Source organism: Ceratotherium simum, chromosome 3, assembly GCF_057802395.1.
Source record: "Ceratotherium simum simum isolate JZ-2026a chromosome 3, ASM5780239v1, whole genome shotgun sequence".
Taxonomy (NCBI): domain Eukaryota; kingdom Metazoa; phylum Chordata; class Mammalia; order Perissodactyla; family Rhinocerotidae; genus Ceratotherium; species Ceratotherium simum.
The window spans coordinates 23741064-23767254 of NC_141902.1; the positions used below are offsets into that span (position 1 = coordinate 23741064).

General features: G+C 56.4%; 3 protein-coding genes across 11 annotated transcripts; 2 read left to right on the forward strand and 1 right to left on the reverse strand.

Moving 5' to 3' along the window:
• The first annotated feature begins 1257 nt into the window (after nt 1–1257).
• Nucleotides 1258–5094, forward strand: RIPK3 (receptor interacting serine/threonine kinase 3). 2 transcript variants are annotated; one of them, XM_087423212.1, is made up of 10 exons: nt 1258–1437; nt 1579–1719; nt 1840–2149; nt 2612–2757; nt 2882–2928; nt 3135–3302; nt 3410–3477; nt 3732–4034; nt 4232–4292; nt 4773–5094. In XM_087423212.1, exons 1-10 carry the CDS (start codon nt 1376–1378, stop codon nt 4994–4996), a joined length of 1530 nt encoding a protein of 509 aa, XP_087279338.1. In that variant the 5' UTR covers nt 1258–1375; the 3' UTR covers nt 4997–5094. The 2 variants fall into 2 exon arrangements, with proteins under 2 accessions (XP_087279338.1, XP_087279342.1); XM_087423216.1 differs by lacking the exon at nt 4232–4292.
• Nucleotides 5095–6087: 993 nt separating this feature from the next.
• ADCY4 (adenylate cyclase 4) lies at nt 6088–21492 on the forward strand. Of its 8 annotated transcripts, XM_087423221.1 has the most exons (27): nt 6088–6182; nt 6482–6722; nt 7980–8177; nt 8295–8456; nt 9086–9235; nt 9668–9816; nt 9894–10005; nt 10724–10851; nt 11023–11181; nt 11429–11561; nt 11760–11933; nt 13647–13868; nt 14630–14673; nt 14809–14895; nt 15104–15173; nt 15533–15630; nt 16284–16368; nt 16476–16613; nt 17251–17361; nt 17579–17763; nt 17969–18053; nt 18514–18672; nt 19960–20106; nt 20410–20517; nt 20635–20749; nt 21071–21195; nt 21278–21492. In XM_087423221.1, the coding sequence occupies exons 2-27, from the start codon at nt 6564–6566 to the stop codon at nt 21428–21430; spliced, it is 3456 nt and encodes a 1151-aa protein (XP_087279347.1). In that variant the 5' UTR covers nt 6088–6182; nt 6482–6563; the 3' UTR covers nt 21431–21492. The 8 variants fall into 8 exon arrangements, with proteins under 8 accessions (XP_087279347.1, XP_087279350.1, XP_014635933.1 ...); XM_087423224.1 differs by lacking the exon at nt 19960–20106; XM_014780447.2 differs by lacking the exon at nt 13647–13868.
• A 303-nt stretch (nt 21493–21795) lies between these two features.
• LTB4R (leukotriene B4 receptor) lies at nt 21796–25037 on the reverse strand. Its single transcript, XM_014780448.2, has one exon. The coding sequence runs from the start codon at nt 24445–24447 to the stop codon at nt 23359–23361; it is 1089 nt and encodes a 362-aa protein (XP_014635934.1). The 5' UTR covers nt 24448–25037; the 3' UTR covers nt 21796–23358.
• Nucleotides 25038–26191: the final 1154 nt, after the last annotated feature.

The following is a 26191-nucleotide window of genomic DNA, read 5'->3' on the forward strand; positions in this document are numbered from 1 at the left end:
CCACAACCTCCAGCCATGGTCAGGCTTTGGGCACGTAAAATATGGACACCTTTTGTCTACCCTAAATCCTTAAGGCTCCCCAAGCTCCTGAGTTCTTTTTTTTCTTTTTTAATTTTTTTTTTAATTTTTTTATTATTTATTTTTTTATTTTTTTCCCCCAAAGCCCCAGTAGATAGTTGTATGTCATAGTTGCAGAGCCTTCTAGTTGTTGTATGTGGGACGTGGCCTCAGCATGGCCGGAGAAGCGGTGCGTCGGTGCGCGCCCGGGATCCGAACCCGGGCCGCCAGCAGCGGAGCGCGCGCACTTAACCGCTGAGCCATGGGGCCGGCCCTCCTGAGTTCTTAAAGGCCCTTGTCCAGAGCATATGCCTGTCGGGAACGTGTATTAACCAGGGCATTTGCATGGAGGAGTTGGCACGCTGGGAGAGGGCAGGGAGGCGCTGAGGTGTTTCGACTGCAGTGTACACCACAATGTCAGCAGCCCTCTAGCTGAGCTAGTTCATCTGACCACAATGCCCTGGGAGTAGGTCTTGGTCTTGCCAGCAGGCAAGTCACTACCAATGCCAGGGGCTTGCCAGCAAGAGCAGCTGTCAGGGACTGGGCAGGAATACACACAGGGACCCTTCACTACACTGTTGGATGCGTCACACCGTCCTCAGCCCCCTCACGACCAGCTGAGTGGTACAGCCCTGAAGCCTGTGTGAGAATAGGAAAACTCGATGATTCAGAGCCAGACTCTGAAGTCAATTCATACTGGCTTAGGCAGGATACTTAAACTATCAGTGCCTCCATTTCCTCATCTGTGAAGAATAAAAACAGTACCAATCCCCTTAGGGTTGATGTGAGAAGTAAATAAGCTAATATACGTACCTGGCACATGGCAGGCTTATAGAAGTGTTGGCTATGATCTTAGGGCAGCTATAGGAGAGCTGAGCCCTAGGACCACAAAATCCTCCTCAGCACCATCCCCTCCCCCCCCACCCAGGCCTGGCGGGTGGTGGAGCTGGGAATCCTGTGGGAGAAGGGAGAAACACTGACTATAGGAGTGAGGTGATTGTGCGTTCCTGGAAGGTGAGGACTCCTTCCGTGGTACCCCAAATGCCCAATGACACCTAACCTGGCCGAGGCACACAGCAAGTGCTCAAGGAAACACTGGTTAAAAGAAAGAAGCACTAGCTTCCGTTTTACACTACCCCCTCCCGCTACTGGGGCGGGACCATAGAGGCGCCTGTCGGAGAAGGAAGTTATTAACTCACTCGGTGCAGGCACATCGACCCGGGAAGCGGAACCGTGCAGTGGCCTAGAGATTGACCCCTCTCCCGAGCCCCACCCCCTCTCTGCCACAAATCCCGTTCCCAGAAGTCACTCCATCCTCATGGGCTCGAAACTTCCAGAAGCCCCTCACCCTTCCAGCCTGATGTCTTGCGTCAAGTTGTGGTGAGTGGAGAGTGGGAGGCCAGGAGACAACTGACAGTGCCAAGTCCCCGGAATCATGGGGCCAGGCGGGGGTGGGGGTGTGCAGGGGGCAGCGTGGACTTGGGGCCATGGCCAGCTGGTGGACGAGGCTCTCTCTCTCAGGCCTAGCGGAGCCCCAGCCTCCCTGGTGCCCATCGAGGAATTGGAGAACCCGAAGTTGGTTGGCAAAGGCGGGTTTGGCACCGTGTTCCGGGTGCAACACAGGTCGTGGGGTCATGATGTGGCAGTCAAGATCGTGAACTCGTGAGTGACCCAAGCTTCTTTAGAGCCAGTTGGTGTCTGGCCAAGGAGGTGGGGCCTGAATGGGAAAGGGAGGGGTCTTCCCAGGAGCAGAGCCAACTCCATCTCTGTCCTGGGGTGTAGGGAGGCGATATCCAGGGAGGTGAAGGCCATGGCAAATCTGCGTAACCAGTACGTCCTGCTCCTGCTGGGGGTCACTGAGAAGCTGGAGTGGGACTACGTGTCCGGGCCAGCTCTGGTGACTCGATTCATGGAGAATGGGTCCCTGGCAGGGCTGCTGCAGCCCCAGTGCCCTCGGCCCTGGCCGCTCCTCTGCCGCCTGCTGCAGGAGTTGGTGCTCGGGATGTGTTACCTGCACAGCCAGAACCCCGTCCTTCTGCACCGAGACCTCAAGCCTTCCAATGTCCTGCTGGACTCAGAGCTGCATGTCCAGGTCAGCCCATCCACACCCTAGCCCAGCCTTTGGACAAAGTCTTGCTCCTGAGCTGCTCCAGCCCTTCCCCCCCTTAATGGGACACAGGACCTGCTGCAGCTCTGGCTACTGAATAGCCTCAGCATCTCCCTCTGGACACAGGGCTGCCCAAGTGTCACTCAGGAGCTTTATCTCTGCCATACCAGGTGATAGAGGCCCTGACCGACACAGTCAGTTCCACAGGCCCACCCCACCAGGCCCTCCAGAGACCCATGACTAACTTAGCCCAGCAGACTCAGACCTTGACCCAGCCCTATGGAGAGGGGACCCAGACTTCCAATCCAAGGGCCCCACTGGTCTGACCGTTCCCTAGCCTTCCATACTTTTACAAGGCTGGATCTGCATCTCCTGGCAGAGAGGGAATTCTGGAAGCTGGTTGGCACTGTCCATCCCCTACCTCCTTCTTCTTCCCTCCTTTTGCAGCTGGCAGATTTTGGCCTGTCCACGTTTCAGGGAGGCTCACAGTCAGGGGCAGGATCAGGGAAGGCAGGGGGCACCCTAGCCTACTTGGCCCCAGAACTGTTGGCTGATATAAACCAGAAGGCCTCCATGGCCAGTGATGTCTACAGGTAAGTACTCACTGCAAACACATGTCCCCAATTTCTACACCTCTCTGGGCCCTTCTAGGGGAAGGTAACGGGAGAGGAGTCTTGCCAGTAGTAGGGCCAAGCCTCAGCTTTGTGTCTTGTGCAGCTTCGGGATCCTAATGTGGGCAGTGCTAGCTGGAAGAGACCATGAGAGTAAGACTTTGGACAGACTCTGGGATCCTTAACCCCGGGTACCTCCTCTCACAAGCCCCTAACCCCCCCTCTTCCTGCTTACCTGCTCAGATTGTCCTCCTCCCTCACCTCCCCTTGGACTACACTCCTTGCCCCTTTCCATGATGGAACAGGTGGCCCCTCGTATCCTTAATATCTTCTCTGCACATCGCCCATCCCCATCCCAGTAGTGTCCCAGATATCGCTGGTGAAGGCAGCAGTGTGTGAAAGGAAGGTCCGGCCCCCCTTGACTGAGCTGCCCAAGCCCGGCCCTGAGACTCCTGGCTTGGAGGGACTGAAGGAGTTAATGCAGCACTGCTGGAGCCATGAGCCCAAAGACAGGCCCTCCTTCCAAGGTGAGCTGGCCATCTGGCAGCTGGGGTAGGCCTGGATCTGTCTACACGGGGCTTTTTCCTGGAAAAGAAGTTTTGCTCCCCTACCACCCACTCTGCTTTCTCTCCAGACTGCCGTCCAAAAATGAAGAAAGCTTTCCGTCGGGTGGAGGACAAGATAGAAGATGCTGTCTCCATGGTGAGTACCCAACACAACCCCCCGCCCGCTAGAAGCTGGTCAGAGATGGCAACATGGCTCCCTTGGCCACCCAATGACTCCCCTGGCCACCCAACGACTCCCCACTGACCACTGTTCTTTATGCCTTGACCCTCCTCTCCAGTTTCCCCACCCCACCCCTGAGTTCCCAGGCAACAGACTGTGGACCAAGAGACTCCTCCCTTGGCTACTCAGCTCCCCCACCTCCACACCCAACAAGCCCCCTGTCCTTGCAGGTGAAGAAGTTCATGTTTGAGCACAGGGGCAGCAACAGGACGATGTTTACCCCTGAGCCAGGCCCAAGAAAGACAGAAATGGATGGCCCTGGGCAAACCACAGGAAGCTGCAATACTGTGGCTGAGATGTTGAACAACCTGAATGTGGAGGGGTTCCCCAACTCTGTTCCTGAAAAGTGTACAAACACTCCTGAGAGGATCAGGGCACAAGGAAAGCAGGTTCAGCATGACCGGACAGCAGGGACATCTGACTCAACAGCTCGACCTCCCCAAACTCCAGAGAACTCACCTTTCAGAAACCAGGTACTCAGCCCCTCCTCAGCTTGGACCCCAGGTCCTGGACCCCAAGGGAATCAGGTGAGACATTGGCAGGACTAGCGGATACACTAGGACTCCTGTGAATCCTGTCCCCTTGCCAGGGGAAACTTGGGGCTGAGGTGGTGTGCGATGGGGGAAGAGACCTCAGGACAGGGAGCCCGAGAGCACTGTGTTGTTCACAGGGGGCTGAGAGACCTGGTACCCACTGGCCTCCCAGGGCGCCGGAGCCAAGTCCAATACCAGGTATTCACTCCCACTCCTTCCTTTCCCCACCAGCTTCTTCCTCAAGACCCTAGATAGATCCAGGGTATCCAGGGGAGAGAAAGGGCTTGAGGCCATCCACCCCGACCTCCTCATTTTATAAATGAAGAAGCTGACACCCACTGGGATTGGATCCCACTGAGGTCACACAGCACAGCCTGGATCTGCCCCTGGGCCTTCTGACTTTCCCCAGCACCAACTCTGAACCCCTAAATTCCCCTGTTGCTGTGTCGGTCCTGAGGGTCTCCCAGCGGAAAAGACCCAAATATCAGGGTGCCAGACGTTAGTTGCCACTCCTCTTGAGCTTCTGCAAACCCAGTTCTGAAGGGGCAGGCTGAAGGGGAAATACTTGCAGTTCCCCAGGGTGAACACGAGGTGCCGCTGCCCCTCCGCCCTGCTGCTCTTTCTAACTGAGTTTCTGACCACTTAACCCTCCCACCACCACCTCTATTTCTCTTAAAGGGCTATCATCCCTCACCATCCGTGACTGCCAAGGAATACAGTTGGGAAACAACAACTACCTGCTTATGCAAGGAGGAACCGCCTTGTCCACGCAGGGCCCGGCACCTTGGGGCATGGGCAGGGGCTGTCAGCGCGCCCCGCCACGAGCACGTTCGAAAGAACGGCCGCCACAACCTGAAGCCTGGAGTGGACCGCAGGATCCGTACAATAATAGCAGGAATTGAGGCAGCCAGGCGAGATTTTCTTTGAGGGCCGTCTGGCCTGCACTCGAACTGACTCTGTGCCCCCACAAGTCAATAAACTAGGTGGAATTTTAACCAAAGTGCTGCGCAGGAGGCTAAGGTTTCAGCCAGGGCGGGAAGGGACATGGATGGGAGGCCAGAGAGCTGGCATTAAGGGAGGGGGAGGCACTGCAGGCTCACTGAGGTCGGAAGCGGCATGCTGAGGGCTGGGGGCGGCAGCAGCGATGCACATGAGGTCAGGGCCCAGCCGGCGGCAGGAAGGAATCCCGGAGGCCTGGCTCCTGGGGCCGCCTAATCTCAGGGTGGAGCACTTCCTCTTGAGCGGGCCAGATCCCACCCTAAACCTCAACCCTGGGGATAGAGGCTTTGTGTCCCTGTTGCCCCCCTTTTCTTCTGGGCTCCAGTGACTCGGCAATGGGGTCCCGGGGAGGGGGCTCTCCGTGGGAATTCGCACTGGAGTCCACCTTCTGCCCTGCATAATGCCCCCAGGTTCTCGGAGGTCAGCCCCATACTCTAACCTCCCTCCATCACATACAGTCGCATGTACATTGCTTCCAAAGTTGGAGACCTTTGATTCTCAGCTGGTGTCTGGGAGTGGAAGGCTAAGGCTGCACAAAGCTACACACAGACGTGCCCCCTCCCACGGAGCTGGAGACCTTGGAGCATGGACAGTTCAGACGCGGCCGCAGCGGCGGCCATCCAGGAGGGAGGGGAGGGGAATGAGCACCCTCCCCTCTCCTGACCTAGATCATAGCCCCCATCTGGCACCATGTCCTTCCCTACATTCTCGCCAGGCTTCACTCCAGCCCTCCCTCAGTCTCCCCACATCCGAGCTGTTCACCCCCATTTTGACACTTCCCACTCAGCCCGCGCCCCACCCCCTGGCATTCCTCCCGTGGTCCACATTCCCCTTCCTTGAGGGGACTGAAGGAGGAAGACAATGGTATTAGGAGATACAATCGGGGTGGGGGAGGAGGCCTGGGGAGTAGGGCACGGAAAGGGGCCGGACTGTAATCGGGGAAGTGGGAGGGGGCCGCCGCGCCGCCGGGAGGGAAGCGCCTGTCTCCCAGGGCTCTGAGCCACTGGTTCGGCGGCGAGCGTCACACCACAAGCAGCCCTCGGGCTCCCTCCCTGGGCCTAGCCCACTCAGCTGCGGCAGCATCGCGGAGTGAGTTGGGGAAAAGGGGGAACCCAGGGCTCCTTTGCTTCAACCCCAAATCCTGTCCCCCTGGTGATGAGGCTTTTGCTAGGGCACCTCGGCAGTCTGGGTTTGAGGGGGGGGGTGAATGCAATCCTTCACCGCCAACTCGGACAGGGCTGGGAGGCCACAGGTAGTGCCTGGAAGGAGATGGGATTGCCCCGGCGAGGTTGGGGGTGCGGGGTGGCAGTGGCTTGGACCAGGGGAGAGGGGCACAGTTGGGGCTGGCTGGAGCCTCAAGAGGTAACCCGGCCCCTGGCCCTCCCCAGCCCCAGGTCTGCCGCCTGCCCCCACTCTCCCCACACCCACCCTCGGGCCGGCGCAGCGCGGGAGCTCAGGGCAGGGGACGCCATGGCCCGCCTCTTCAGTCCCCGGCCGCCGCCCAGCGAAGACCTCTTCTACGAGACCTACTACAGCCTGAGCCAGCAGTACCCACTGCTGCTGCTACTGCTGGCCATCGTGCTCTGCGCGCTTCTGGCACTGCTGGCTGTCGCCTGGGCCAGCGGCAGGGTGAGCAGGCATCTGGTGCAGGGTGCCTTCTCCAGAGCAGAGGGAGGGTCACTGCCTAGGGCGCATTTTCGGGGTTAGGACTTGTGGGGTCTTCTCTTCATGTGCTTTCTTTGCTGGGACCCGGGAAAGAAGCGCTGAACCTCGCTAGGAACGAAGTGACCCTGGACAAGTCACTCCACCTCTCTGGGCCCCAGTCTCTGCGTCTACACAGGGAGGTAGCAGAGCCCTAGATGCTTCTAATTTCTGTCAGAGTACTGACAGACCTTTCGAGCTTCTGTGATCCACTGGATTTACTAGAATTAATCCAACACCGGATTTTCCAATTTTCCAGGGGGGAAATTACACTAGGCCCTGTGGGAATCCGTTTCCTGGTTTTCTTTCCCTCTTAGGGGCTGGGAGGCAGTTGTACCCACAGACTCCCAGAAGGCACCCTCCATCCTGCTCTCTTTAGTTCCCCAAATAAAGCCATTTCCAGTTTCTTTTGGGGGAGAAAAGGGGTCTTCAATTCTATTTCTGGAAATACCCTGCTCCAAGTTTTCTTTTCACTCTTCGGAGGCAAGGTGGGAAAATCATTGGACGTGACCAATCCTTGCTGGTCCACCTCGAAGTCTAGGAAGAGGTGGGGAAAAAGGGCGGGGACAGCGTTGGGACTTTTGCTCCCTGAGGCAGGTGTCGAGAGCGCGGCCCGCGGCTTCAAGGGAGATTCGGGGCGCCCCCTGCTGCCAGAGCACTGCCTCGCGGGGGTGAGGGGGTGGGGGTGTGTGAAACTTCGTGTCACGAGCCTGGGGCAGGGAATCCCCCTAGCAAATTGGCCAGATTTGGGTACAATCATTCCTGAGTGCTTCCGTGAGCTAGGATTTTTTGCTTGCTTGGGGACCCCAGGCTGGTGCTATGATTCCTGTTTGACAGATGAGAAAACAGGCTCAGAAAGGTCCTGGATTCACAAATGACCAATTCAGAGTCCGGAGCCTGGTCTCCTAGGTAGATGGCCCAAGGCTTGGGCGCCCCTGGCATGCGAGTGAGATATTCGGTTGAACCGTAGGAGATTGCTGGCTCCGGAGATTCAGAACAGATTCTCGGCTACTTCATATGGTTCAACCCACTGTGAACGGCAAGCGGAGGTCCTCTACCTCCTTCTAGTACTTGGGGTTGAGATACTTTCCAGAACCGGCCTGTGGGGCTGCCCATTATTCCTCTCCTGGTCGAGCTCCCCAAATTCCACAGTCCGATCTGGCCTCACGCGCCCCCTCCCCGCAGGAGCTGGCCTCGGACCCGGGCTTTCTGACCACTGTGCTGTGCGCCTTGGGCGGCTTCTCGCTCCTGCTAGGCTTGGCTTCCCGTGAACAGCGACTGCAGCGCTGGACGCGGCCCCTGTCGGGCCTCGTGTGGGCAGCGCTGCTCGCGCTGGGTTACGGCTTCCTGTTCACCGGGGGCGTGGTGAGCGCCTGGGACCAGGTGAGAGGGGCGGCAGGTGGAGCATGGGGGAGGGGGACGCCCGGGCCTGGAACTCACACTGAGCAGTGAGCAGCCCAGCAGGGTAAGCCTGCAGCTTCCCGCACCCCCTTCCCCCAGGTGTCCTTTTTCCTCTTTGTCATCTTCACCGTGTACGCCATGTTGCCGTTGGGCATGCGGGACGCCGCCGCCGCGGGCCTCGCCTCATCGCTCTCACACCTGCTGGTCCTTGGGCTGTATCTTGGGCCTCAGCCCCAGTCTAGGCCCGCGCTGCTGCCGCAGGTGAGCACGCACGTAGCACAGGTTGCGCCCAGGGCCGGCTCTGCTGCGCGCTACTTGGTTCGTCCAGGCATTCACCAACCATTTGCTGAGCTGTGCCTCCATGGCACGGTGCAAAGCTGGGCGCAGGGTACAAACACAGGCAAGCCTCGGCCGTGCCCTCGTGGAGCTGGTACACCAGTGCAGCGCTATGCCCGCAGATACCAGAAGAGGGCTCTGAGCGCACGGGGAAGGGAGTTTGCCAGGGGACCAGGGTGGTGGGGACAGATACGGATAAGGGAATCTTTACAGAGAATGTAAAAATTGGAGCTTGAGTAGTTTTGTGCTGCGGCAGGGGTAGGGCGTGGGGTTGGTGGAGTTGTATTCCAGGTAGAGGAAACGTATGTGCAAAGGTTTCTAGACCTAAGAGGCGGTGTTGGTGCAGTAGCCAAGAGTCTTCTGGAGCACGGGGTATGGGGGAGGAGAAGCGCCCCCTGCAGACCCCACAGTGTGGCACCGATTCCCTCGGAATACTTCCGTCTCTAACTGTAGAGTCCTCCCCAGCCCTCCTGGAGACCAACTCCTGCTACACACATAGCCACCCCCACTTCTGCCCGTATCCAGCGCCCTCTGAAGCTGACCCTCACCCACAGCTGGCAGCAAACGCGGTGCTGTTCCTGTGCGGGAACGTGGCCGGAGCGTATCACAAGGCGCTGATGGAGCGCGCGCTGCGCGCCACGTTTCGCGAGGCACTTAGTTCCCTGCACTCGCGCCGGCGGCTGGACACCGAAAAGAAGCACCAGGTCCTTGCAGCCTGGGAGGCCGGGTGGGACCGTGGCTAGAGGAGAGAGGAGGTGTTTAGCTCACACAGCCGGGCTCCTTCACTAGCTGAATAACTTTGGGCCGGTCACTTGACCTTCTGTTTCCTCTCTGGTAAAATCTGGCTGTTGCCCACCTTGGAAGGTGCGGTGAGACTCAAACTGAAGCTTGTGAAAGCACTTTAGAATGTTATGATACTAAACGAAGGACTCTAATTCCCCCGTTGGTGCTGGGAATTCAGTCCCTAAAGGTGATCAAAGCAGGATGGTGTGCTGGAGCCCGGCTGTATGTGGTGGGGAGGACCTGCGGAACACCTAGAGGGGCTGGGGAAGCATGTGGGCTCCTAGAGGTTTGGGGGGCTGGGGCTCCTGGCTTTAGGGTACAGGAGGGTTGGTGCTCATAGAGACCTCCCCCAGGAACACCTTCTCTTGTCCATCCTTCCTGCCTACTTGGCCCGAGAGATGAAGGCAGAGATCATGGCACGGCTGCAGGCTGGACAGGGGTCACGGCCAGAGAGCACCAACAACTTCCACAGCCTCTATGTCAAGAGGCACCAGGGAGTCAGGTATGAGGAAGGATGGCTGGAGGGGAGGGGCCGTGGCCTGAGACCCCACCCCCACTGACGCAGTCTGCCTTGCCCAGCGTGCTGTATGCTGACATCGTGGGCTTCACCAGGCTGGCTAGTGAGTGCTCCCCTAAGGAGTTGGTGCTCATGCTCAACGAGCTCTTTGGCAAGTTCGACCAGATCGCCAAGGTCAGAGGGGGCCTCCCTCCCCACCCAGAGACTTTCAAATGCTCCACCCTAGAGAGCTCCTTCCAGGGGAAACTCCTGCCTCCTAAGATCCCAGTCCCCCTTCAGAGCCGTATGGGCTCCCAGATACTGCAGTGGGAGTAGGAAACCCTCTCAACCATCCCCAGTCATGGAGCTGTTCACCACACACCTCAAACCTGGAGAGACCTCTCATCTCCACAGATGCCCATCCACAGCGCTCCCAAATATGCTCAGAGCCCCAACATAGGTGTCTGGACCCTACAACCAAATCTAGATTTTCAGATGCTCTAACCTTAGGAGGCCCCTCCAAGCGAATTCCCTGCTCTATGCAACCTCAGCCCAGCCACCTGCTCAGGCCCCAGGGATGCTCTCGAGCAAGCTAATCTTGGGTCTCCCCCCAAAGCCCTCAACCCTGAGGCTACTTTCATCTGCTAAATCTGGATACACCCTACACGTGCCAAAGCTGGGGAGAGCCACCGACATCCCAACCCTTGGGAAATCCTTCTGAGAAAGACACCTGCAGGGGAGACGTAAGCCAACCCCATATCAAGTCAAGGGAATCCCTAGATCTGACCTAGACACTACCAACCTCAGAAGTTCTTCAGGAATACCATATTTGCTCCCACTTTTCCCAACTCCCTCCTGCCTCCTCTGGCCTCTAACCAGGTGCCCCCTCCCCCCTGCACACACACACTCCCAGGAGCATGAATGCATGCGGATTAAGATCCTGGGAGACTGTTACTACTGTGTCTCCGGGCTGCCACTCTCACTGCCAGACCACGCCATCAACTGCGTGCGCATGGGGCTGGACATGTGCCGGGCCATTAGGTGAGCTTGGGCCATCAGGTGAGCTCAGGCGGGCGGGCAGGAGGAGGACTGAGGGATGGATGTGGGAGGGGAGCAGGCAGGGCAGTGGAAGTCCTCCTGGAGAGAGGGAGGGGTGCCGCATGGGCAGGGCTGAGGGCAGCACTCAGATTCACCCCTACACACCCTGCTCAGGAAACTCCGGGCAGCCACTGGTGTGGACATCAACATGCGTGTGGGCGTGCACTCAGGCAGCGTGCTCTGCGGGGTCATCGGGCTGCAGAAGTGGCAGTATGATGTCTGGTCCCATGACGTCACACTGGCCAACCACATGGAGGCTGGTGGCGTGCCAGGGTGAGACCTGGGGCTGCAGGAGGCTACAGCAAGAGATCCCACATGCTACCCCCCTTTTCATAGTTCCCTAAAATGAGCACAAGCCCATGTGGGGCTCAGGGAGATCCTGCGGGGCAGGGAGGGAAGCCAGGAGGCACCTCCTGTAGCACAGGGCCTTGCTTGAAGTCAGACCCCCGGGAATGATCCTGGAAAGAAATGAAAGGTTTGGGGTCCCTCCCTCCTGACTCCCACTGCCCCCTCCTTCCAGACGAGTGCATATCACAGGGGCTACCCTGGCCCTGCTGGCAGGGGCTTATGCTGTGGAGGATGCAGCCATGGAACACCGGGACCCATACCTTCGGGAGCTAGGGGAGCCTACTTACCTGGTCATCGATCCCCGGGTAAAAGCCCAGCCTGGACCCCGTGTGCTGGCCCACCCTACCCTCCCGCAGCCAACAGGCCTGCTCTCTGCTATGCCTGAGACTGAGTTCCTGGGTCCTGGTGTGTGTGTCAAGGGGGAGGGGAAACAAGCCTTTAAGGGATGTGGGGAGAATGGGGAAGGGTCTGTGATCTTGACTCTCAGCCCTCATATGTCCCAGGCCGAGGAGGAAGACGAGAAGGGCACTGCAGGAGGATTGCTGTCCTCTCTCGAGGGCCCCAAGATGCGCCCATCACTGCTGATGACCCGCTACCTGGAGTCCTGGGGTGCAGCCAAGCCTTTTGCCCACCTGAGTCATGTAGAGAGCCCTGTGTCCACCTCCACTCCTCTCCCGGTATGTGCGCCTCCATCATGAGCCCCAGCACTTACATAAACCCACCCCCATTGCCAACTCCCAGCCTCCCCACCCCCACCACCAGGGAGTCACTTGGTGACATCCCCAGGGCCTGAACTGTCTCTTTTCCCCAGTCACTGGTTCAGCCTTTCTTTGCCCTTCTTTCCAGAGAAAGGGCAAAGATGACTGCCCTCTGAGCTCATCTCAGAGAAGATGCAAGATCCTGTAGACCCCATGTCCATTGCTCCCCAACTTCCACTCAGGAAGCCCCTTCCCCTGGTACCACACTGACTCTGAGGCCAGGGCTGCACACCCATTCCCACCAGGAAATGTCTCTGTTTAACTCAGTTCCTGCTACTACCCACTCTCTTCTTCAATCCCCACTAGGACTGGAAGGGTGGGGCAAACAGACTGTTGCCCCTACTCTTTAGCACTTGTACACAGATCAAATGAGGTGACAGTGAGAATCTTTCATGGCCTTGAAGAAGGAAGTCACCATGGGCAGGCAGGAGTAGGGGAGCGGGGGGTGGGCCTAACCCTTGTCTAGGGGAAACTAGGGCAGGGCCAATTACTGGCTGATCCTGTGCATAGCACGTTCAGGGAATCAATTACCCACCAGCTGGTAGAGGAGCCTGGATCTCCCTCATTGGCTGGCTTTTGGGGTTGGTACTTGATGACGAGCAGCCAGAACTTCCTCATGCAGGGGCCAGGCCATGTCCCTAAAGGCTAGCCCTGGGATTAGGTTTCTCAGCCTGTTCTCCTCCCATTTACCTGATCTTCCCAAACCTGTTTGGCATTTCCAGCCACCTTTCTGCAGATCTTACCAGAATCGTCTCTGCTGGGTAGACCTGGTTGAATTTATGGGATGACTCCAGAGTATCTTTTCTGTGTTGCACGCCCCCTCCTCTCCCATCCAGCAGGGAAGCAGGCCAGAGAGCAGTGAACCTTGGGAGCGGGGGGTCTCTGGCAGTAGTGGTTCAGGGGAGCACTTAATTTTAAGCGTCCACATGGAGTAGGGGAGAGGTCAGAAGAGTTAAGACAGCTGGAGGGAGAGGAGGGAAGAATCCAAGACCCAGCTGACTGTTGCAGGCTGAGGCCTTAGAGGTGGGGTGGAGGAGAGGGCAGGGTTTGCTGGGAGCCCAGGGACTGTGGACAATTTTGAATGCAATCCCCCTAGTAGATTCTGGGGGGTGGGGATGCCCCCCAGAACCCATGCCAGACCTCCCCCACCCCCCATCCCCCCTGCTGGTGTGCAGGCTAAGAAGTATCAGGGTAGAGGAGTAGGAGCCCCTTGTTCTAGCGTATCTCTTGAGGCAGGACCTCACCAGCCTGGAAATTCACTTCTCAGCCCCTGAAGTTCCAGGGCCTCAGTCAAATGTTAGAAATCCTGAGAGTCACAATTGGCTTATGCTCAAACAATGGGAACTTCGGGGTGGTGGGGCAGGGGTTGTGTTGGTATATACCATCCATCCATTCATTCCTTCCACCATTTTGGGTACCTACTATGTGGCAGGCACTAGGCTAGTTCTTGAGAAGACAGAAATGAATAAGACGTTTTCCCTGCCTTCAAATAACTTATAGGCATGGGCAGGGGGCAGGTGGGTAGTTTGAAAAGTTAGGTCCAGGCATAGATGCGTAGATGGGCTCATACCTGAAATATACCTCTCAATCTTTCTCTGTCTCTCTCTCCACCTTTCCTCTCACATACATAAGGTTTTGGTTAGGGGAGATGATGTGGCCCCCTGTGCTCCAGCTTCCTCACGAGCCAAGAGGAGCAGAGAAGAACGGTCACAATACTTCTCGCCCTGGGCCATGGCCGCAGCGCTTCCCCCTCTTCCTTGGCACTGTCCTCACCTGCTTTACTTGCTGCTCATTTTCATATCTCTGCACACACTGAGCGTTCCTTTTGATGCAGAAGAAAATGACTGTAACCAGGTTTGTTTCTCTTCCTCTTTCTCTTTCTTCTCCATTTTTTGTTTTCCACCCGGGCCACTTGCCAGCTCAGCCTGACCGTCACAGAAGGTCAGAAGGAAGTCACAGTGTTCTGCATTCTCACTTCAGTTTACACCCACAGGGATCTTTTGGCATCCCGGTGTGATGCGCAAGTCTCTGCCTTTGAAATTTGTGCAGTCCTTAGGGAAGACGAGATACAAGAAATCAATAGCCATTCAAGCCTATAGACGATACAAGGGTGGCTTGTAAGTGATAGAAACTATGTGGAAATCAGTATAAAGACCCTCAGAGTCTAAAGAGTCAGGAGGAATCTTTAAGGAGTAAGTGCAGGGCCAGCCTGGTGGCATAGCGGTTAAGTGCACGCGCTCAGCTGCAGCGGCCCGAGGGTTCGCAGGCCCGGATCCCGGGCGCGCACCGCTGCTGCACTGCTTGGCAAGCCATGCTGTGGCGGCGTCCCATATAAAGTGGAGGAAGGTGGGCACGGATGTTAGCCCAGGGCCAGTCTTCCTCGGTAAAAAGAGGAGGATTGGCATCAGATGTTAGCTCAGGGCTGATCTTCCTAACAAAAAAAACAAGGAGTAAGTGCAGTTTGAACCCTCCCTTGAGGGCAGGTGGGATTTGACAGGAGAGAGAGAGAAGTCATTAGAGGCAGGGGGAACAGCCGAGGATGAGGAAATGCCTCACTGCAGAGAGGCTCCAAGGACGCTCCCCGTCTCCCCATCTCCCCTGTGTTCTCGCGACAGGAGAAGGCCCTGGCTTCCTTCAGCCCCCAGTGGAGCCTGGACCGGTGAGGAGGCCTGAGCGACTTTGACAGTGGGGCTGTCTGGGTGATCTACCTCCATCCCCACTGGGGGGCGGCTCCTGCTTTGCCCAGATGCTTTTGAGGGTCTCCGTGGTGACAGGCTGGGCACTCACTGTGCAGGAGCCGTACTCCCCGGGGACTAGATGAAGAACTGGACACTGGGGATGCCAAGTTCTTCCAGGTCATCGAACAACTCAACTCTCAGAAGTACGGAGAAGAGAAGAGGGCTGGGAGGGCTGAGGCCCGGGCTCATGTGGTGGAGAAGGGATGGTGCTCCCCTGATGACCCGAAGGGAAAGGAGGGGCTTCTCAGCTCTGGCCCAGGGAAAGATGCATCTGACCATGCCCTCCGGCCCTTTCCTGCCCTGCCCTGCCCTTTCCTCTCCGGGGCTTGTTGCTCCCCCACCTCCCACCAGACAGTGGAAGCAGTCGAAGGACTTCAACCCACTGACGCTGTACTTCCGAGAGAAGGAGATGGAGAAAGAGGTGGGCTGTGGGCGGGGAAGGCGAGGGCGGTGTGTGACACCAGAGGATTTCCCAACCTTAGTTCCTCGGCCCTGGGGAGGGAGCAAGCCCTGCGGCCCCACCTCCCCTCCTCAGGTCTGCTCAATTTGTGATCCTGGGGGTGAAGGGCTTGTGCTTCTCTTCAAAGGGGAAGTCACCCTATAGATTGAATTACTGGGTAGTGATGGGCGGGAGGAGGCAGCACTGGTAGGGCTACCTTGGACGGAACTGGACGGTGGGGCAGTGAGGCTGGGGGACCCACTCCTTGCCTAGGATTAACACCTTCAAGGCGATGGGCAGCACTGGTGCCCCTGTCTCCACCCCAACCCCCTCCCTTCCAGTATCGACTGTCTGCACTCCCCGCCTTCAAATACTATGCAGCCTGCACCTTCCTGGTTTTTCTCTCCAACTTCATCATCCAGATGCTGGTGACAAATAGGTGAGAGAGCTGATTCTCAAAAACGGACCCCCTGGCCTTCCTGATCCCCCACCCACACTGTCTTCCTTTGCCCACTTTCCCCTGGCTTCAGATTGACCCACAGAGGAAATACATGTTCTGGGGAACTAGTGATAATCACAGCCCTCATCTTACCATCCTACATCATGTGGACTTTCTACATAACCCGAGCATTTTCACATGCCTGTCTCTCGATTCTAACAACATCCCCATGAAGGAGGTCATCTTCCCATTGAGAAGACCAAATCTCACAGCAAATAAGTTTAGCAAGTAGGCCCTCACTCCTAGCCCACTGCCAGAAGGGGTGAGGACTTGTTCAAAACTCAGCCAGGTCAAAGAGCTTTCACTTGAAAGCCCAGAGACCTGTCTGATGCAGCCTCGGCCACTCTTGCGAGCCCCTGCCCACTTCCAATATTATCACTACCTTAATACTTCCTGTCCCACCCCAACACTGCCCTAGACCCCTCAGCTTTCCTGGATCAGCAGCATGTAATTTCTTTTATCAGCCCAGCCCCCATCGGCAGCACCAACTCAGGACCACTTCTCCCCATCTCCCAACCAGAGGACATGGCACCCTCCCAGCACACAGGGAGCCTGTTCTGGCTCTTCAAACCCTCACTTTTGTTTCCGTTTAGGCCCCCAGCTCTGGCCATCACCTGTAGCATCGCGTTCCTCCTCTTTCTCCTCCTCCTCTTCGTCTGCTTCTCAGAGCACTTGACGGTGAGATGGGCTAGGGGGTGGAAGTAGCGATCTGGGGCCTTGACCATGACCTGGCCTGAAGTCGGTGCTCCAGCCCCATGGCTAAGACTCCTATGCTCCTTCCACAGAAGTGTGTCTTGAAAGGCCCCAAGATGCTACACTGGCTGCCCACACTGTCTGGCCTCGTGTCCACACGGCCTGGACTGCGAGTCGCCCTGGGCACCACCACCATCCTCCTCGTCTTCGCCATGGCCATTGCCAGCCTGGTGAGGGCAGAGGGGGCCCTATGTACCCCATCAGGGCATGCCGGACCTGCCAGAGGCTGAAAGGGAAGCCCTGGATTTGGGAAGGCATCTGAACTGAGGCTAGAGGATGTTGGAATTGTTGGACAAGTATAAAAGAAAAAAATTGCAGTCACTCACAATCTACCATCTGGGCATGATCATTGTTAATAACGCTTTGCTGGCCATCCTTCCTGTCTTTTTTTCCATATCGGCAATCTTCATTATTTAGCTGACTCACTATGATTTCATAGCTGAGTTTGGCTGATTTTTCAGAACTTAGAATCATTCCTGGAATTTTCTCCCTGAAAGGCACCCTAGGAATCATCCCCCAGCCAAGTTACAGAAAAGAAAGCTGAGCCCCAGAGAGGTTAAGTGGGTGGCAAGAGATCACGCAGTGGATCCATGGCAGACTAGTGCTCATGACACCAACTCCCCCAATCCCTGCCCCCCTAGCAAGGACCCCAGTGCTGAGGCTCCCTCACCAACCAGAAATAGCAGAATCCACCCCTTTGGGGCAGTCTGGCCCTGACTCATCCCTGGGTCAGCTGAAACCCAGCACAAGCCACCATTGTGCCCAAGGAGCTGCCTGCCCACCTCAGCTCCTCATCTCCTCCTGCAGTTCTTCTTACCGGCAGCACCGAACTGCCCTTTCCGGCGTCCCAATGTGTCCTCCACGGCTTTCAACCTCTCCTGGGAGCTCCCTGGGTCCCTGCCTCTCATCAGCGTCCCGGTGAGTGTTCCTATAGCCCTGAATCTCCTTCTCCAGCGCCTTCCTTGGCCCCTCTCCCACCTCCTTAGTTGAAGAACACTCCATCCTGTGCATTGGGACAGACATCAGTCACACTTGGTGTGTGTTTGTGTGCATGACACCTCCTGCCCCCTAGATAGGACCTGGGCCCTGGGGTGTTCCCCTGCCCCACCTCCTGACCACCCTGCTGGCCCCACAGTACTCCATGCACTGCTGCGTGCTGGGTTTCCTCTCCTGCTCCCTCTTTCTGCACATGAGCTTCGAACTGAAGCTACTCCTGCTCCTGTTGTGGCTGGCGGCCTCCTGCTCCCTCTTCCTGCACTCCCATGCCTGGCTGTCCGACTGCCTCATCGCCCGCCTCTGTCTGGGCTCCTCGGATTCCAGGTGCGCACAACCACTGGACAGAGGTGCCCAGGCCCTCTGGGACAGGGGTGACAGGACAGAGCAGAGCCGTCCTCACCTCACTGACCTGAACCACCCACAGGGCAAAGGGGGAGGGACGCTGAGGGCTACGTGGGCACTGGGAGCAGGGAGGAGGCCATCGGGAAGGGACAGGGCAAGAAACAACCCTTATCCATGGCCTCCTTAGACCGGGGGTGCTGAAGGAGCCCAAACTGATGGGAGCTATCTCCTTCTTCATCTTCTTCTTTACCCTCCTTGTCCTGGCTCGGCAGGTAAGTGACCCAGCTCAGCCCTCCAGGGCCTCCCTATGAAGGGCAAGGCAGGGGTCCCCATATTTGTGACTTGATCTCTCTCACCCTTTCCCTTAATCTTACATGTCCAGGGTTGAGCCAAAGTGGTGTGCCCACTGGGAGCTCCTAAGTGAACCTTCCTGCTCCCTTTCTTCCTCCTTTACTCCTCAAGGAGAGTACCCTCAAATTCTCCCCTCCCCTTATCCCTCGCACCCCCAATCTAGGAAAACCATGCTTAAGAAAAAATCTGCTGCCGCTTCTGTCCACCCTAGTTTGACTCTAGTTTCAAGGTAGTATCCCCAGGCATAGTTGCACCTTAAGCCTTATCTCTAAACTGGGGGGTGGTGTGGTTTGAGGAGTCATGGAGTGGGGGGTGAACACTCAGGAGCTGGGGCTTCCCCTGCACTGTGTCTCTCCATGGCCCCCTGCTGACCCTCCCCAGAATGAGTATTATTGCCGCCTGGACTTCCTGTGGAAGAAGAAGCTGAGACAGGAGCGGGAGGAGACAGAGACGATGGAGAACCTGACTCGGCTGCTCTTGGAGAACGTGCTCCCTGCGCACGTGGCCCCCCAGTTCATTGGCCAGAACCGGCGCAACGAGGTGACTCCTCACCCCTGACTCCTGAGCCCCAGACGCCAAAGGGGCTAATTTCAGATGAAAGTCTTGGCTCTTGGCCCATGGCCCATCATCTCTAGGCTCCCCAACACTGAGTCAGGTGGCCACCCAACCCTTGTCCCTGTCAGGTGCCTCCATTTCACAAGATCTTAGGCTCTGTCTTTGGTGATCACAGAATCTCTGTGTTCCAAGTTCTTACTTGGAAGGATTGTCCTCTCCAACTCATGGCCACTCCATACCTCTCACACAAGCTTCGTGGAGAGTTGATGGGCATTGTGTGGAGGACACAGTCCAACCATCTCTCTAGACCAGCACTGTCTGGTATGGTAGCCATTAGCCATGTGTGGCCATTTAAATTTAAATTTAAATTAATTAAAAATTCAGTTCGTCAGTCACCCTGGCCACATTTCAAGTGTTCAACAGCTGCTCGTGGCTAGAGGCCACCATATTGGACAACACATATATAGAACATTTCCATCATCACAGAAACTTCTGTTGGGTGTTGTTGCTCTAGACTCTCAAATATCTTGCCATAGTCAGACCGTGAGAAGGTCACCCACATTTTGTACCATCTTATTTGTACCACCAGCACCTCACCCTCTCTGCTATGGGTGTGCTCTTGGCCTCTATTGAGGGGTGTTAAAGAAACAGCTCAGGGGGCTACTTCACAGCCTTATGCCCCCACCACCTGCTCTCTTCTCTCAAGTAGCTCCACTTCTCCTGATTTCTTCTCTTATAGACCTGGGAATCTTATAACTGATCCTGTTTCTGTCTTCACACTGGCTATTAGAAAGCTCAGAGCCAGAATCTAGGACTAACCAGGACTTCATGGTGCCCATTTTGTGAACCAGCATCGGATCTGCCTCCCTCTTCACCATCTTTCCCTGCCTTTCCCTCTACCCCATTTCACCTATTATTTTATCTTCCAAATTGTAGCTATCTGTGAGCTGACCTAACTGATTTAACACATTTCAGCAATTACATAGGATATAAAGATAATTCCCATTGACATGATCTCAGTTCTAGAAGAGACTCCCTTCACATTGCTGTGAGGTGATCCTAATCCCAAACCCCTGTCTCTCCTGGAATCACAATGAGACCCAATCTTTGACTCCTGCATCACATCCCTGGGGTAACCTGGCCCTACCCCTACCCTCCTCCCCGATCCTTCTTAAACAGAGGAGGAGGAGTGTGGACGCAGGGAGGAGGGCCCGTGCAGACCCAGAGGGGAAGAACATGGCATCCCCCTCACCCAGCCTCCCGCCCTCCCAGGATCTCTACCACCAGTCCTACGAGTGTGTTTGTGTCCTCTTCGCCTCAGTCCCAGACTTCAAGGAGTTTTACTCTGAATCCAATATCAACCACGAGGGGCTAGAGTGTCTACGGCTGCTCAATGAGATAATTGCTGATTTTGATGAGGTGACAACTCCAAGAGTCCCCCAGGCCCTATGTCCTGGATTCTACAATTTTCCACCAGTCCCTCCTTCCACTTTGCTCTCCTGACTATGAGGCCCATCCTCCCCTCCCCGGCCCTCCTCCTCCTCCTCTGATCCCCCACCTCTACCCTCTCCAGCAACTCTTCCCACTACCAACTCTCCCTCCTGACCTCATCCTTGACCCCACAACCTGGTCCTTTAGCCTCCAAAGGTCTGGGGCTGGGCTTTTGGGAGAGAGGAGGGAGATGGCAAGAGAGACTGAGGACACAGCATCTTCTCTATACAGCTGCTCTCCAAGCCCAAGTTCAGCGGGGTGGAGAAGATCAAAACCATCGGCAGCACCTACATGGCAGCTACAGGCTTAAATGCCACCTCTGGACAGGACGCACAGCAGGTACCTAATCCCTTCCTTACCCACCAACCCTCATCTGGGCTTTCATTGGTGGGCCCATAAGTGGGACTTATTCCTGTGCCCTCATTGACCCATCCTGGTGGGCCGGCCTGTTGCCAGGATGCTGAGCGAAGCTGCAGCCACCTCGGCACCATGGTGGAGTTCGCAGTGGCCCTTGGGTCTAAGCTGGATGTCATCAACAAGCACTCATTCAACAACTTCCGCTTGCGTGTGGGTAAGGACCCTCCCTTGCTGGGGCAGTCTAGGCCCTGCTCCTCACCTCCCCAAGCTCTCCCTTCCCCAAGCCCTTTGTTAGCTGCTCCCCAGCTCATCCCTGGACCCCCCTCCAGACTCAGCCCTTGGGATGGAGCATGAAACTACGGGGCCAGGAGCTCTGAGGCTCACCCACTCCTTTCCTTAAGCCACACTCCCCCAGCCCCACACTCCTTTCCTCTAAGGGCCCCAGGCCATTCACTCTAGTTCCTTGAGCTTCCTCTTCCCCTCTCCCTCCTCAAATCCCCCTGCCTAAGCCCCTCTTTACCACACCTCTTGTCAGGGTTGAACCATGGACCTGTAGTGGCCGGAGTGATTGGGGCCCAGAAGCCACAATATGACATCTGGGGCAACACGGTGAATGTGGCCAGCCGCATGGAGAGTACAGGAGTCCTGGGAAAGATCCAAGTGAGGGAGCCACATTGGAGGCAGGGGGCAGGGGGACAAGGATGGGGCCACCCCACACTCCCTCACCCCCCTCCATTTGCAGGTGACTGAAGAGACAGCTCGGGCCCTGCAGTCTTTAGGCTATACCTGCTACAGCCGGGGCATCATCAAGGTCAAAGGCAAAGGGCAGCTCTGCACCTACTTCCTGAACACAGATTTGATACGAACTGGACCTCCCTCAGCTGCCCTAGGCTGAGACCCCCACCGCCTCCTCTCCGCCTCTAAGATCCACAATAAAGAGACTCTGTTATGTCTGGAGTAATTGATGTCAGAAGCTGCTGGTATATCTGGGGATCCTTCTCTTTCTCCTTGCCTCTCAGCAGGATGGCTTCTTCTCAGGCCAAACTGAGTGCGTGTGTGTGCGCAAGTGTGAGCATGAATGTGTTAGAAAGGAATCATTCTTTTACACCAGCTCAGGAAGAGGACCACCTCAGCCTGCCTGCCAACCTGATTCCAGTATTTTGTACAGCTTGGAAGCATGAATTAGTTTATCCACATGACTCAAAACAAGGATTTGTCCTTTCCTGCTCCCCACCCACAAATATTGGAAGGAATCTCCAGGAAAATGTCATTTGACCTTTATTCATTCAACAAACACTAAACAAGAACCACTCTGTGCTTACTATGCAGCATGGGAGGGAGGCCTGGGAAATAATCTGTTGGATCCCTCCCTGTTTCAGCTGCTGTTCTCAGATTGACCCACCATGCTTTCCAGCAAGGACCTGTAGACAGTTTGGGGGTTCTCCTGTTCTCAGGTCTCTCAGATGCACTCTTGCTTCCTTCTGCATCCTTCTGCACAGATGCTGATATTATGTAGGTTTTGAAGCATCCATGGTTCATTCCCACCTCCTAATATTTTGGGGTCCATAGGGGATAATGCAACACCCTAGGTTTGTCGAAGATGTTGCATATGGATTTTTGGGTTTTCTCCTAGTTGCTCTTTCTTTTCTTATGGGAGAGATTCAGAAAGTACACTGCTGCCACTGCTGCTACCATCTTCCTAAACACTGTCAGAACAGAGCCAGTTCAAGGCTCTCCAAGACAACAGTCACTCAGGAAAGAATGACTCATCTCTCGCTTTTGGGACTCTTCATTTCCTAAGAGTGATCAGGTCACACAGCCCTCAGCCCCACCCTGTGCCAGAGTGTCTTTTGGGGGCTGGCGGAATGCTGATGTGCCAAATTCTAGGGAATGAGATCTGATGACTTGGGTTTTTTTTGTGTGTGTGCGGAATATGGCAGATGAAGAACATCTGCCAATCCTCCTCTTTTTTGCTGAGGAAGACTGGCCCTGGGCTAACATCCATGCCCATCTTCCTCCACTTTATATGGGACGCCGCCACAGCATGGCTCGACAAGCGGTGCGTCAGTGTGCACCCGGGATCCGAACCGGCGAACCCCAGACTGCCGCAGCGGAGCGCGCACACTTAACCACTTGTGCCACCAGGCCAGCACCCCGATGACTTGGCTTTCAAGCGAGGCCTCCTTGGGAGATGGAGGGAAGGAAGACAATCCCCGAGAACATCTCCCACTGAGAGGACGAAGACTACTGGCAGGAAGTTGGAGTCACAGTAACAATTATACCCATCACAGGCTTCAGGGGAGATGTCCCACAGCAGGGCTAAGTTTTCTCAGAAGGTCCACTGAGTCAGGGAGTCTGGAGTGATGAGCCCACATGGGTGGTCTTCCTTGGTCAGCTCCTTCAGGCATCTGCAGACCTGTGTGGTTCTAAGTATGATGGGCAGACAGCTTGCTGCAGAATGGGGGAGGGTAGGGGGATCTGATTTCTATGTCTTTGTGTCCCTTCCACAACTGAAAATCATGGGAAACTAAAGGATGTGACTCTCAACCATTGAGAAGGTCCCCCACAAGGGCGCCCACGAGCACCCAAAGCCCCCATGATACACACGCCCCACATACCGAGTTGACCCAATCTCAGACCTCAGTTTTAATTATTAAGCTGCCTCAGGAGCCAGGCTCTCACTCTGCCCTTACTTGGCCCTCCCCTTCCTCTTCTTCTGCTCCACCCCCCATACTCGTTCTCCTCCTGGGGTACAGAATTGGGTCAGGCCGGCATGGGGGCGTTCTGCCATCACCACCACCCCCAGGCGCAGTTGAGTTCGCTTCATTGGAGAGGGTTGGTGGAGACAGTGAGGCTATCCGAGGGGCCAGGCTCGAGGGAGGTGGGGGCACCCCTCACCGTCTGGCCCAGGGTGCCCCCGCGGCGGCTGCTAGCCATCTCGGAGCCGGTGCCCTCCAGCAGCTTGGCGACGAAGCCCACGCCGGCCGAGCGCAACAGGCCACCGCCGGCGCATGCGTACAGCACGGGGTTCACGCTGCTGCTCAGGAAGGCCAAGGCGATGAGCACCTGACGGGCCAGAAACAGCCGTTCCCCATCGGGCCCCTCCCTGGCGCCCTTGCCGGCCAGCGCGCGGCCCGCCTCGGCCAGGTTCACCACGTGGTAGGGCAACCAGAAGGCGGCGAAGGCCAGGATGATGAGCACCACCAGGCGACCGGTGCGGCGGCTGCGGCGGAAGCGCCGGGCCTGCAGCCTGCGCCTGATGTCGGAGTAGCTGGCCACCACGGCCAGGAAGGGCAGCAGGAAGCCGGTGATGGCCTCGAAGAGCAGGTGGAAGGCCCTGTGTCCTTCGCTGTCGTACTTTGGGAAGCATATCAAGCTCCTGTTCTGTATCAAGGTCACCTTCCGGTACCTGATGACAGGCGTGGCCAGCAGAAAGGACGCCACCCAGATGCCTGCCAGCACCCAACAGGCAGTCACCTTGGTGCGCAGCTTCTGGGACAGAAAGGGGCGGGCCACCGCCAGCGAGCGGTCCAGACTCATGGCTGTAATAAGCAGGACGCTGGCATACATGCTGACTCCGCAGACATAGTGGAATAGACGGCAGCCAGCTAGTCCAAAAATCCAGGTGCCTCGGGCCAGGGAGTCGAGGAAAAAGGGGGCAGTAAGCACCACGGCCAAGTCAGCCACGGCCAAGTTCAGCACCAGCAGGGCAGTGACAGAGCGCTTCCGCATCTTTACCAGGATGCTCCACACCACAAAGCTGTTGCCAGGAAGCCCCACAGCTAGCGCCACTGACAGTAGGACGATAGCCAGCAGAGGGATGAACATGGCACCAACTGAGGAGAGTGCTACAGGAGATGTAGTGTTCGTGGTCATTTCAAGGACCTGGAGAGTGAGAGCGGACATGTGCATGAGGGTGGGGGACCAAGGGTCTCCTGACACCCTGGACACACTCAGCCTGAATACTGGAGTCTGTCTCCAAGATCAGCAGCATCAGACGGACCTGCGCAATATACCGCCCTCATCACTGCCAACTGATCTGTCTTAAGGGGATCTGGCTGAACAGAAAGACTAATTTCCTAACTGGGCCACAGGGCCCATTCCTGCCCACAGACCCAATTGCAAAATATGCGGCAACAGCAACAGCAGCGGCAGTATTTTCAGACTCTTTCAGCTTTCTTCCCTTAGGAGACCTGAAACCCAGAACTAAACTGGGGGGCTTTCCTTACCAATGCTGCAGCCCCTCCAAAGGCTAGCTTCTCTGTACCCTGCCAGGCCCTTAGCCCTCTCAGTCCCATTGACTTCCTCCAATCATCTACCCACTCTCCCCAGAGATGCCCAGGGTCCACCAGGAATAACAGGGATGGTGAGGAGTTCATGGATGGCAGACAAGAACGAATCCTTCTGAGTCCCTTTACCACTGATCAGGATCTCTTTGGAAACTCCTCAGTACCTTCTCTCATGGCTGCACCCGCCCCACCATCACCTCTCCTTCTCCCAGGATACTTACTTACAGGCTTTACTGGGGACTGGTTGGAAGCTGGTGCCAATCCCAAGGTCAGGGCAGAGTGGTGTAGCCTGTCCCCAGATCCGTCCCAGTGCCAGGGGCCTGACCCTGGGTCTGGGTGCTATCAGCTAAGTCAGCCAAAGAGGAAGTACTACGGAGCAGGGGAGGGGGAAGACACATCATCCTGAGGGTGGGGCTGAAACTCCTACTCCCTCCCTTCACTAGAAAGGAGGATAGTCTTTGTGTTCCAGAAGAGCCCAGCAGGGAGGAGGAGGACTCAGGGGTGGGGTCAGATGAGAAGAGCCCAGGAAGGGGCAGTAAGAGAGGAGAGAGGGGTGCGGGGAGTGAGTAGGCTGGGGTGTGGCCTCAGATGCAGGTCTAGACTGGAGAAGTGAACAGAGTAATAAATTGTTTCATACAAGAGAAGGAGGGAGGGAAGCCAGAGAGGGGAAATGGGCTCAGATTAAGAGGCCAGAAGGTGGGGTATCTTTATATTTTGTGTGAAGGGTGTAGATTTTTAGATTAATCAGAAGTGTAGGTTGGAGTTGTGGCTAGGTCCTGGGTTTGGGTTAGGCAACATCATGATTTAAAGAGGACAGCACCCTGTCTTTGGCTTGGGTTCAAGCCATGAGCAGAGTCGGAGGGGAGAGGGCCCTCTTCATGCACCCCCATCCCTCCCTCATTTAAAAGGACTGGTTCCTTTCTAGGTCAGTCACTTCTCCCTTCTCTTTGGTAGAGGCCAAAGTCCAAAGGGTCTCCTTAGTATCACTCAGAATGCCCATTTCTCCCCCTTCCCCCAACCACTTGCCTTGTGCTTGCCCATGTGACTGCCCTGCCAGGTGAGTTTGGAGTTAAGACCTGGGCGCTGGGCAAGGAGGTTAGCACCGCCTCTTTCCTACCTTCCCACAGCGACTGTCCAGTCCCACCCTAGACACACAGAGAAAGTAGGGGCTGAGCTTAGGCGGCAGGCATGAGGGAGAGGGGGTAGTGCCCTGCTGAGAGGGGAGACCAGGAATGTGGAAAGGGAAACAGCCCCCAGACGGGTCACTCTTCCCCTTCCCTGGAAGGAGGGCAGTCTCCTCTTCTTGAGCTCTCCTGCAAAAGCTAAGAACTGAAGTCTTTCCTTCAATCTGACCATGAGCCTTCCTG